General features: G+C 32.6%; 1 protein-coding gene across 1 annotated transcript; it reads left to right on the forward strand.

Moving 5' to 3' along the window:
• Positions 1–1256: 1256 nt before the first annotated feature.
• Positions 1257–10149, forward strand: LOC143072423 (uncharacterized). The gene is made up of 3 exons (XM_076247343.1): positions 1257–1393; positions 7394–7501; positions 7975–10149. The coding sequence occupies exons 1-3, from the start codon at positions 1310–1312 to the stop codon at positions 8098–8100; spliced, it is 318 nt and encodes a 105-aa protein (XP_076103458.1). The 5' UTR covers positions 1257–1309; the 3' UTR covers positions 8101–10149.
• The last annotated feature ends 2715 nt before the right edge of the window (positions 10150–12864 follow it).

A 12864-nucleotide genomic window follows, 5' to 3' on the forward strand; every position in this document is an offset into this window, starting at 1 on the left:
TTTCAAGACATAAAACTGATATGCAAAATAAATATATATATATTTCACCTTTCTAATAATATGTTTGTCATACTATTTTGTCATCATTCTTAAATTTTAGTTCGATGAAATAGTATTTCTCAGCTATAATAAACATCGCATGACATTGTCTAATAATTTCCCGTAAAAAAGGGGTGCATGGACATAGACGAAATTAAATCGTCATTTCACAAACAAGAAAAAGAGATTCATGTCGGTAGCTCTTAATTAAAACTTGGTGAATAGTAGTTAGCACGAAAACTGATAAAGATAAAAATGTAAAAACGTCGTACGAAAATAAGTTTCAACACGCGTGTCAAAAACGTAATAGACTCGTCCACTGGAAAAACGAGAATATCGGGTTAAATAATAGTTGACATGCATTCCCGTTTTTTTATCGAAATGGAACATATTTTTTTATTATCTATGAAAACAAGAAAATTTCAAATGATTTGTTAAAATTCAGAACTTTTACTCGGTGTCTTGAACTTCCACCTGTCCACATTTGGACAAGTCTATTTCTATGAGAACAGGCATCTTACGGACTGGTGACAAATAAAGGAAACGAACTTATTGTGTAACTAGTTTTAAACACAGATTTCGTTCCGCAAAATTATTTGCGCAAACAATATTTCAAGGTCATTAATAATTGATTTGTCTATTTTTAGAAATGTAAACTGAAAGTTTCATTTTTTCACAACAGAAAGTGTCATCACTTCTGTATTAAGTGATTTATGCATTTCCTTTCATAAAAAAAGGACATTTTAATTATTTTTCAGGGATAATGCATTTGTTAGGGTCGGCGGGAATAAAAAAGCATGAAAAGTCAATTTTATTTTTATTCTGGAAATCAGCAAAATCGGGTCGGCGGATCCGTAAACCAACAAATTAAAAAATCCTGGCCTAAAGAAGCTGAGACAGTTCAGTGTGTGCACTCTTGTGTTTCAGGCCATTCATTAGGAGGCGGTACCCGGTACTTTTACCCTCCTATGCTACTGATAAGTACCGCCTGAATTCAGGAATTTTTATATGAGATGTTCATTGATAACATTGAAAAGTACCACCTACAAATAGGAATGTACCGGTCAACATGAAAGATAATGAAACCCCTGGTGTTTACTTTGAATGAGTTAATTCTTTCATGTAATCATACAATTAAATGGAATTTTATAATACAACTGCTTTCTTACATTACATATCTTCATTTATTTCATACATAATTTTAACAAACATTTTTTTCAGATTTTCAGTATGGTTGAATAAATATGCAGCTTTTACACTACCAAGACTAATGCATGCGTTTGAAAACTGCTTCCAACCAAAACCCCAAGCAGTTGAAACCACTAATGTTTATGATGTTACAAATTGGATTAAGGTACAGAAGTCATTGTGACAGTTTGCTACTCAAAAACAAAATTGATGGATCAGACCCTCAATTAAAATCCTATTTCATTCAAGAATATCATATTTGATTTGTAAACTGGATCACATACTCACAAACTTAACATGAAAGTCCTTTTGACTTTTATTCAATTTGTGAGTCTGTGAGAAAAAAATAGTTTAAATCTATGAGATCTTCTTTAAAATGCATGTGACATATTACATTATTCTATCAGTATAATATATATACACATTGTACATATGTATGGATTCAGTCTGTTTATTAACAAGCTTTAGTCAATTAAAATAATAAATACATGTATATGTAATGGACATATCTTTGTGTCCTGGGACTCAAAGGATTAAGTCGTCTTGCAAAAGCAATTCAAAAATTTAGGCAACCATGCAGGCATAGCAAGACACACAATCAATAATGATGTCAATGTAGTTCTTTTTAAAAGAACTTGCTACAATTCTCTTTCTTTTATTTATTTATATCTTATAATTTGTTTGTTTACGTACTGAGAAGTGCCATAATACTTATTGCCCTTTGAGAAAGGAATTATTCAGCAGGTGTCAATATACATGTTATTGCACACTCTTAGTTATAACTGGAATGATGTCAGACCCCTAACTTTGTTATTGCGTTTTTGTTGAGAATCTTTATATTTGCATTGAAATCTTTCACAGCCTTTAATGATGTTAAAGGGAAAAATTAGGAAGTGACACGTCGGAAGTCTATCCTAGTCATATAACTTAGGCACCAATGATAGGAGATATATAGTCAATACTGCCAACATACTTAAGGGCATCCGATACAGTTTCAAGGGAGTTAACTCTTGGCGCGACGTTAAGCGTTTGAATTCCCGCAAAACGTCACTTTTTGCGGGACGTAATGCGTGTAATTTTCCGTAATAAGAAACGTAGTGTGGATTTTCCGATGCTCCAATTTCTGTTTCTCCCGCATGCTAACTTCTACACCATTATATTAGTGCATTTGATTCTAAAAGGATAACAGTCTAATAAAATCATAAGAAATAAAACACATTACTGTTTCTGTGAGATCTTCAACAAATTTAAATATCGTAAAGTTAGCAATCTCAAGATGACTGACCCTTTTGATGTTATTAATATAATGCATGTCAATTATCATTTTAATATGAGGACGGCGCTACCTTAAATTCCAGCTTTATACCAAGACTATGTCCAATAAATTGATTGAATGTTGTTTGCTTAACGTCCAGGGGCAAATATTTCATGCATTTTCAGGACATATGTCCTACATATGATATAGTTTTGTCTAAAATAGAATAATAAATTCAGATGGAAAATATTTATGGAACGATCATTGCACTTCAAAAGATTGGAGGAGGTATGGTATTTTACTAATCCAAACGTCTTGAAAGGCTATTATATTTTTAGCTCACCTGGCCCGAAGGGCCAAGTGAGCTTTTCCCATCACTTTGCGTCCGGCGTCCGGCGTCGTCGTCGTCCGTCGTCTGTCGTCCGTCGTCCGTCGTCGTTAACTTTTACAAAAATCTTCTCCTCTGAAACTACTGGTCCAAATGTAACCAAACTTGACCAAAATCATCATTGGGGTATCTAGTTTAAAAAATGTGTGGCGTGACCCGGCCAACCAACCAAGATGGCCGCCATGGCTAAAAATAGAACATAGGGGTAAAATGCAGTTTTTGGCTTATAACTCAAAAACCAAAGCATTTAGAGCAAATCTGACATGGGGTAATATTGTATATCAGGTCAAGATCTATCTGCCCTGAAATTTTCAGATGAATCGGACAACCTGTTGTTGGGTTGCTGCCCCTGAATTGATAATTTTAAGGAAATTTTGCTGTTTTTGGTTATTATCTTGAATATTATTATAGATAGAGATAAACTGTAAACAGCAATAATGTTCAGCAAAGTAAGATTTACAAATAAGTCAACGTGACCGAAATGGTCAGTTGACCCCTTTAGGAGTTATTGCCCTTTTTAGTCCATTTTTAACCATTTTTCGTAAATCTTAGTTATCCTTTACAAAAATCTTCTCCTCTGAAACTACTGGGACAAATTAATCCAAACTTGGCCACAATCATCATTAGGGTATTTAGTTTAAAAAATGTGTGGCGTGACCCGGCCAACCAACCAAGACAGCCGCCATGGCTAAAAATAGAACATAGGGGTAAAATGCAGTTTTTGGCTTATAACTCAAAAACCAAAGCATTTAGAGCAAGTCTGACAGGGGTAAAATTGTTTATCAGGTCAAGATCTATCTGCCCTGAAATTTTCAGATGAATCGAACAACCCGTTGTTGGGTTGCTGCCCCTGAATTGATAATTTTAAGGAAATTTTGCTGTTTTTGGTTATTATCTTGAATATTATTATAGAAAGAGATAAACTGTTAACAGCAATAATGTTCAGCAAAGTAAGATTTACAAATAAGTCAACGTGACCGAAATGGTCAGTTGACCCCTTTAGGAGTTATTGCCCTATTTAGTCCATTTTTAACCATTTTTCGTAAATCTTAGTTATCTTTTACAAAAATCTTCTCCTCTGAAACTACTGGGACAAATTAATCCAAACTTGGCCACAATCATCATTTGGGTATCTAGTTTAAAAAATGTGTGGCGTGACCTGGCCAACCAACCAAGATGGCCGCCATGGCTAAAAATAGAACATAGGGGTAAAATGCAGTTTTTGGCTTATAACTCAAAAACCAAAGCATTTAGAGCAAATCTGACAGGAAGTAAAATTGTTGATCAGGTCAAGATCTATCTGCCCTGAAATTTTCAGATGAATCGGATAATAGGTTGTTAGGTTGCTGCCCCTGAATTGGTAATTTTGACGAAATTTTTTCTGTTTTTTTTGTTATCTTGAATATTATTATAGATAGAGATAAACTGTAAACAGTAATAATGTACAGCAAAGTAAGAACTAAAAATAAGTCACTATGACCAAAATAGTCGATTGACCCCCTAAGGAGTTATTGCCCTTCATAGTAAATTTTTAACAATTTTCTTAAAATTTGAAGATTTTCAATAACATTTTCCACAGAAAGTACTGTTATAGATAGAGATAATTGTAAGCAGCAAGAATGTTTAGTAAAGTAAGATCTACAAACACATCACCATCACCAAAACACAATTTTGTCATGAATCCATCTGTGTCCATTGTTTAATATTCACATAGACCAAGGTGAGCGACACAGGCTCTTTAGAGCCTCTAGTTTTTTCTTTCACTCATCACAGGAAGGCGGACCGTCAAAGCAAAAATTTGATATACCCTTCCTTACTGTCATAATTATTTGGACTACTAGTAGTATTTGTCTTGAAAACATATTCTGATTCCCAAATTGATGTAAAAAATATTCTGTTCAAGCATAGGACATTTTTATTATCATTCTGACATCCACAATTTAGTCTGGATCTGATTTTCTGTCATTTTTTTACAGCACAGAAAACCAACAATGATATTTTAAAACTAGTACCGAAAATTTAGGTACAAGAAGAAGTAAACTTCCTAACTGAACAATTTATTTATGTTAAATAAATAATGGCATTCCGCTAATATCAACAATGATACAACTTTAATAAAGTTCCTATTACCTCCACGTAACATGTATTTTATCTAACAAAAAGTAAAACGACAAAAAATACTGAACTCCGCAGAAAATTATAAGACAATAGCCAACAATATTTTTATACGCCCGTACAAATTTTGACGGGACGTATTATGGTATACAAATGTGCGGCGTCCGTCTGTACGTCGTAAAATGGTACAGCATATTATCCTAAAGTCATTAAACTAAATATGGTTGGGTTTTTTTCATGATGGTCAAACGATTTGTATATCTTTTTGGTGAACTTTTTGAGTTACAAGACTTTGTAACTAAACAGGGGGTGTTTTTTCACAGTTCATGCTGTATCTCAAAAATGATTTTTGATTATTGCTTAAAACCTTACACACTTCTTAGTTATATGAATCTGAAGATCTGTATACTTTTTGGGGATGATTCTTTTATTTTAGAGTTATTGAGTTTATGAAAAAAGAGGGGGTTTTCACATGTCGAGCCGTATCTAAGAAACTATTAATAATTATTGCATAAAATTTCATATACTTGTTAGTTAAATTATTCTTAAACGGATCTGTATACTTTTTCGTGATGATTCTTTAATTCATTTTTTAGTTCTTGAATTTTTATTGAGCTTCAATATGATATCATAGTCATTATAAACTTCTTTTTGAGCAAGAATAACAAATGAGTCAAGATATACTTAGCATGACTTCCTGTACAAGCCCCGTGTTATTTCAAAAACATGTATTATGTTTTTTTTCATAAGACGACGGGTGTATCATGCGCTCGTAGCGCAGTTGTTTATTTTGGTTTTAAAATTTTTTTTTACAAATATATTAAGAGAAATGATGGAATGACAGCAAATACAATTGCAATTTCTAATATAATGTGTCCGTACGATAACAGTTTTATAGAAATTTGGCAAGAATTGTACACTTGAAAAATCTGATTAACCATACGGACCGAAAGGACAGACAGAGGAATGAACATGCGATATTTCATGTACCCTGCAATGTGTCACGCTTTGGTGAAAAAACATATATGTAGTTATTTACCAAAGAAATTATGCATAGGTAATATGTCCAGTCCTCTCGCTATTAATTCAATCGTTTTTGCGAAATCCAAAAATTTCAAAATATGGTCTGGTTTATCTCTCTGGACAAAAGCATCCTTTAGCATATTCCTTGATAATATTTTGTTTTTGTTTTCTGACAGATATGGTATAATTTTCAATGAGACAACTCTTAACAAGAAACAAACATGCCACAGAAATTAACAACTATAGGTCACAGTCTTCAACAATGAGCAATGCCCATACCGCATAGTCAACTATAAAAACTGAACTTAAAAATATTTAGGAGCCTCCCAATTTTATTCAATTGTAATTATTGATCAGAATAAAAGTTAAATTTTATGAATAAATGTGAAATTCTAAAAAGTGATTACTGAAACGTGAATAGAAGGATTTAAAGCCAAAGGAGTATTGTAATGAAATATCAGCCAACCAAACCAAACCAAAAAAAAAAAAAAAAAACAACATCTATCGCTCAGGGGTAAAATATTTGTCATAAAGGGCCAACCCGTGGTAAAATCACGATATATTCAAGCCCCCATGAATTATTTCTTAATTTTCAGAAACACTTTATTGCTATATTTTTTGGAATAAAAAAAATCCCACTTTGAGCATCTGGTTCGCAATTTCAAGCAAAGCTTGAAAATTTGTATAGTCATTCGCGTAGGGATTTATTTTTTTCCTTATTGTCACTTATCACAGCTTCAAATTGAACCCGATCTTAATAATTTACGACAAAGAATATTTGCTCCAAAAAATTTATAACATTGTTTAACTTTTTTGCAAAATTGCACAAATCCCCAATTTTCTCTAAAACGAGCACGGTGACCTATGTTTTATTTTGTGTTTTATTTTATAACTCGCCAAGGCCTACAACATATTTAAAAATTAAGGAAATGACATTTTATCGAGAAACTGTATCGGATGCCCTTAACTTGTAAAACAGCCTATTATTGATAATTATTAACCAACTAACTACATTATGTATAGAAATGCCCATGTTTTATAAAAGGAAAATTTCAACAACTGGTCATTATGAATGAAGAATTAGCTACAGACATGCATTAGAAAATCACAGCTATGCATTATAATTAACACGAATGAAACATTGATTGAATCAAAATGTCGCTTAAATAAGTAGCAACTTTTTTTTTTTAACTTAATATCATATAAAGAAAGTTTAAATGATGTTCAGTGTTTTGTAAGGTCTAATGACTTGTAATGGAAATCTGTGATTTAGTAATGCACATTAGTCTCAGGTCCAATACAGCTAACCTTGAATCTAAAACAGGGCCAGTGCAGAAACAGCTTAATAACACTATAATATTTAACACTGTTTTCTTCTATTTCAGGATTTTATCAATCCAATCAGTGACCATTCCCAACTACACACTTTTAAATTTGTCCTTGGAGATGATGGAAAATCAAAATTCTTGTACAAGAAATGGGCAAATGATAAAGTAAGTGATGTATAACTGTATTAAGGTTTTCCATGGTATAGGCCTGCTGACTGTCTAAAAGGGGGCCAAGCTAGCTTCGGCCATGCTTCAGTGATTCCCTATAAAATCAACCAAATTTTTTCCAGGTAAGGGCCCCCCTCTAACTTGCCTCTGATAATGAATAAGTAAAAGAAAACAACAGTGCAAAGCTTGAAGCGGATAATGTACCATTACACAAAGATGTTTTCATTATTTATGTTATAAATAAAACTCTATGGAAACATTTTGTCTTAGCAGAGAGTTTTTACAGTCAGTAGCTTTTTTACAAATAATAATATAATTGATGCAATTTGACAGTGAAATACCACACTTGCAAGTATAAAAAAGAAGATGTGGTATGATTGCCAAAGAGACAACTGTCCACAAAGAGACCAAAATGAATTTTTTAATTTAAATTTTGCAATTGTTTGATTTATCAACTGTTTATTACTTAGGTTTGGCTTGAGTGTAATGGTTCTGAAAGAAATATACTGAAGGCTATTCCAAACACATGTCCATCAACTGATCAGAATCTTAATAAAGGGGAGATAACTTTACTTTATCTACATAAACCAACATAATAAGCATTATGTTCTAAATTCACTGTGTTCAAACGAACATAAAGTATTTATGTGCTAAATCTCTCTAGGTTTTTGTAAAGCATACATATCTGAGCACATTTAGATATGTACCTTTATACGATAAAGTCATAATAGAAAACTAAATACATATTTAGGTATTGTTAGGCGCAATGACCATCTCGACGCACAAAGAAAGCAAACTTGACATTAAGTACATATCATATACCAAGATTTTGAGATACTGACAAACGCTTCTGTAAACTTTCTAATACATAGCCATCTTTAGCTTGATCTGATTTCCACCAACCATGCATTTTAAATAACCTATCTTAAATATTGTTTTGAGCGGCAGCTGTAGCACCACCTGATCTAAAACTATGTAGACCAAAATCTTTAGAGTTACAACCAATCTCTGATAATGCACATTTAATCAATTCTCTCGCTCTGGTATATGACAAACTATAGTTTTTCTTCCGAAGAACAAAAGTCTGTGATTTTTTCAAGAATGACAAAGATCTCAAAATATCATATCAGAAGATAAGTGAATATTTGCTTCTCTTAAATAGCAGTCTAATATTGTACATGGACATTGTGGAGTGTCAAGCTTTGATATCAATACATGTCTTGTCTGTTTTACTCTTCTCAATAAAAATGTTTATATATTGATTACAAACTGTAATGTGCTTTGCTTTTATACTACAAAGTTCTTGATACCTTAGAAATCCGGTATAAGATAGTGCACACATTGTTAATAGGCGTAAATCTTTAAGAGAACGACCAACTGATATGTACCCCAGCAAGATTATGTGCCCATTTCATTCCATAAAAAGCGGATTTTATAACGCTATAATGATTATCTGATTGCATTAAATTTTGTAAATATAGACCTACATATAAATCTTGACAGGGTAAAACACATTTAATTTCAGAGTATTTTCCAGTCCATTTAACGAATCTCTGAAAATATCCAGCATATTTTTCTACTGTAGATTTTGCACGAGCATCAAGTACACCTTGTCATAATTTGAGTAACATTTCCAATAGCTGGTGAAAAAGAAATTATTTTTCCACATAATTTAGCTAATAACCTAATTTTAACTTTAAAAGCTTTTCGACAGAATTACATCAATCAAATTTATAAAATTTTCTTTTTTAATTAACGGCAACTCCATCAAAGAACTTTTCAAAATTTCAAGTGAAACCAAGCCTAACTAAAGTTTGAACAGGTGTCCATAAAACACTTGTCCTTGTTAGGAACAAAACCTGACAATGTTAAATCGTTTTTGACCATCACAGATTCTTTACTGCTCTGCCATCAGCTGCCCGAATACGCTTCTCATCCTCAGAGTCACTAGCAATGTCATCATTCAAATACTCGTCGACAGTTTTCCACCCACCTTCAGATTTATCCGCTCTACGAATCAGCTTATTCCTTTTCTTCAAAGATTCCCCGATTCTTTCAGCACTTTGACAGCCTTCTCATATCTCCTGTGCTCTATACAGTCTACAGCAATATCAATATTGTCCAACATATCAGAATTTAAGTCAAACTGAACTTTGTTACCCTTGAACTTGAAGGAACTCTCAGATTTCTGTACCTTTCGTGCAAGATCATGTGTGGTATCTGCAAAATTTCTCTCCATTCGTGTCAACTTTCTGGTAAAATAGGTTTTCATCAACGACAACAAATCAACATTTGTAATTTCATCAGAATCAGCTTGACAAGGCAGCTCTACACCTTCCATATCAGGTAGGTTATCAGGCTCGATATCAGACATAATGAAATTAAACTTCAATACAAAAGAAACGTACGACAATGATCACTACCCAAACCTTGATAGTTAAATCTCTTGCAAACTTTCATTATATAATGACTCCCAAAACTGGTTTACAACCATTTTGAAAACACAATAGAATAAATTACATACTTCAAAAATCATACACGAACCGCACATAAATATATTTAAAAACTGTGTATCTGCTTAAAAATGACATTTTGATCTGATGTCACAGCAATTCAAGACTGGATAATTTTTAAAGAAAATGTTGATAGGTGCTTTATTTCTATTGAATTTTGATTGAGACCTCCTTCTATCCCTTAATAGTGTGACAATAGTTGGTCTCTTTTTCAGTTTACTACCCAGTGCTTTGATGATATTGGATCAACATACCAAATATCATTAAGTTCTGTATCCAGTCCCTGAGATAGAACAATGTATTTGAAATCAATAACACCATCCATCTGACAACAGTGCATTCAGCAGATTAGTATCATCTTATTCAACACCAGTTTACAGTAATATTGTAGGTATACTTAAAATTATTATAGCTTTTCCACTATTTTACAAAGAGATTATGCGCTACCAGTACATTTGAATTCTAATATCATTTTTATTAATACATTTTTATGCAAATCTTTGCAAACGAAGCAAATTAATTAAGTTTGGATTACTTATACCCCAAAAATAAAATTAAATGAATACTACATCATGATTTATGAAAAAAAATGAAGTATGGGATATTAAATTAAATGTTATTTTGAGAATAACTGATGTCAAGATATAAACTTCTATATTACGGTATAAACACATGCAGTTGTCTTACAAGCATCAACCTTTCTAAATACATATAGTGTAATGATATGATATTTCACATTTCTAATTCGCTAATTCTATTTAAATCTCCCAGTATTTAGCCTTAAGGTATATGTAGAGCATGGCTCCTGGCATTACTCTCAGTACCAGTACCAGAGTACAAAATTTGTGCTCCAAACACTAAATCAATTTGGAATTTGTCAGAAAATTGTTTTTTTATTTGCTTTTTCTTTTAGAAAGACACAATTTAAAAAAAAATATAATTTTTATGAGCTACAATTTTAGATAAAAGTAATATATGGTTTAATAGTCACAAATTACTTTTTCCTCATATATAGGTGTTCTATGTTACCTGTTTTATATGTTTTACTTCAGTGGAGCCCTCCTGGTGTCTACGTATCCCAATCAAAGTACAAACCTCAGCTTTCAAACCAAAAACTTCTGAATCAATAAAGACAACCAGCTCTTTCAATCATAGATATAACCCAGAGACAAGATCACTTGGCGGAACAGAGGACACTGAAGGTTATTTGATAGAGGAAGCAGAGGCTGTGACATTTAGTTCACTTAGGTCATGTTTTTTTTTTATATTAAAGCATATTGTCAGAGTGAGAAAAGCTAAAAATAGCACAAACTCAAGTTTTAGACTCTAAATTTGCAATATGTGACATTTTGCCCCCAAAAAGATTGAAATGTGGCTTCTATTATTTCAAATTATCAGTTAAGACAAAAAAAAAATCAATTGTTTTCTGAATTTGATGTTTCACTGCATTTCGCTTAAAGGTGTTACACCACCAATTAAAAGTCCCTATCTGTTCAACCAAATTTTGCAATTTTCACAGCTTTCTAAATATTTTACCTTAAGTTTAACTCCATAGAAACTAGGTATATCCTGAATTGTACAGGTGTCACCTTTCTGCATGCCAAGTTTCAACATACATTCAAAATCATATAAGAAAGAAGAGAGCTCCCGTAAAGAAGGTACCACTAAAAATAACCCCTGGTTTTCTGGAAATCTTAAATTAGTATACCATGGAGCGCATTAATCCTCAATTTTAAATGCAAACTCCTAGACAGGTAAAAGGAGTAGGTCCAGTAAGACCCCTTTTTGGCCCCAAAATATAGCAGTTTTACAAAATTATTAAAATGTAAACTTTTAGTTATTCATTGGACAGTAGAATGCTTCTGCTACATAAATTTGGGCTGATTTTGACAATACAATGCCCATATATCGGGTACTAGCACCATTAAGTCATGCTAAATTACTGAAATCTTCACAATTCTAGCATTTTAGTTAAATTTTAGACGGGTTTCGTGTTAAACGAAAGTGGCCGCATTCGTGTTCATCATTAATATTGAAATGTAAGTTGTATTTTATGATAATACATAACATATATAAAGGTTGAGGATGAACAGATGGGTCCACTTTCATTTTTGACAAAAACCACCTGAAAAATGACATTTTTCGGCAGATTTGGTAGATTTTTCATATTTCAACTTGAATCCGTGCGTTTTTTTTGACTAAATCAGTTGAAATCTTTCACATAAACTAATTGATTCAAATAAAATAGACACTTAAGTGTTTAAAAAGTGGTCAAAATCTTTCGTCAGATGAACATGAAATTTGAGGCCAAAATCCATCCTTACCGGACCTACTCCTTTGGCTCGAAATGGTCTAAATATATTTCACTTTCAACAAAAGTTTCATTTCTGCAAATTTGTTGGTTAGTTTAGGTGAACAATGACATCAAATGCTCTATTTTTTGTCCGAGTAGGCCTACTTTCACATATGTTCTAAATTTGAGGGAGTAATTGGTGGTATAACACCTTTACATTACAATTGGTTGTACATTTTTAGCTCACATGACCATCTAGGTCATGTGAGCTTTTCTCATCACTTGGCGTCCATCGTCCGTCTTCCGTAAACTTTTACAAAAATCTTCTCCTCTGAAACTACTGAACCAAATTTAACCAAACTTGGCCACATTCATCATTGGGGTATTTAGTTTAAAAATTGTGAGCGATGACCCTGCCAACCAACCAAGATGGCTACCATGACTAAAAATAGAACATAGGGGTAAAATATAGATTTTGGCCTATAACTCTGAAACCAAAGCATTTAGAGCAAATCTGACATGGGTTAAATTGTCCATTAGGTCAACATCTATCT

The sequence above is a fragment of the Mytilus galloprovincialis genome, chromosome 4, assembly GCF_965363235.1.
Source record: "Mytilus galloprovincialis chromosome 4, xbMytGall1.hap1.1, whole genome shotgun sequence".
Lineage (NCBI taxonomy): Eukaryota > Metazoa > Mollusca > Bivalvia > Mytilida > Mytilidae > Mytilus > Mytilus galloprovincialis.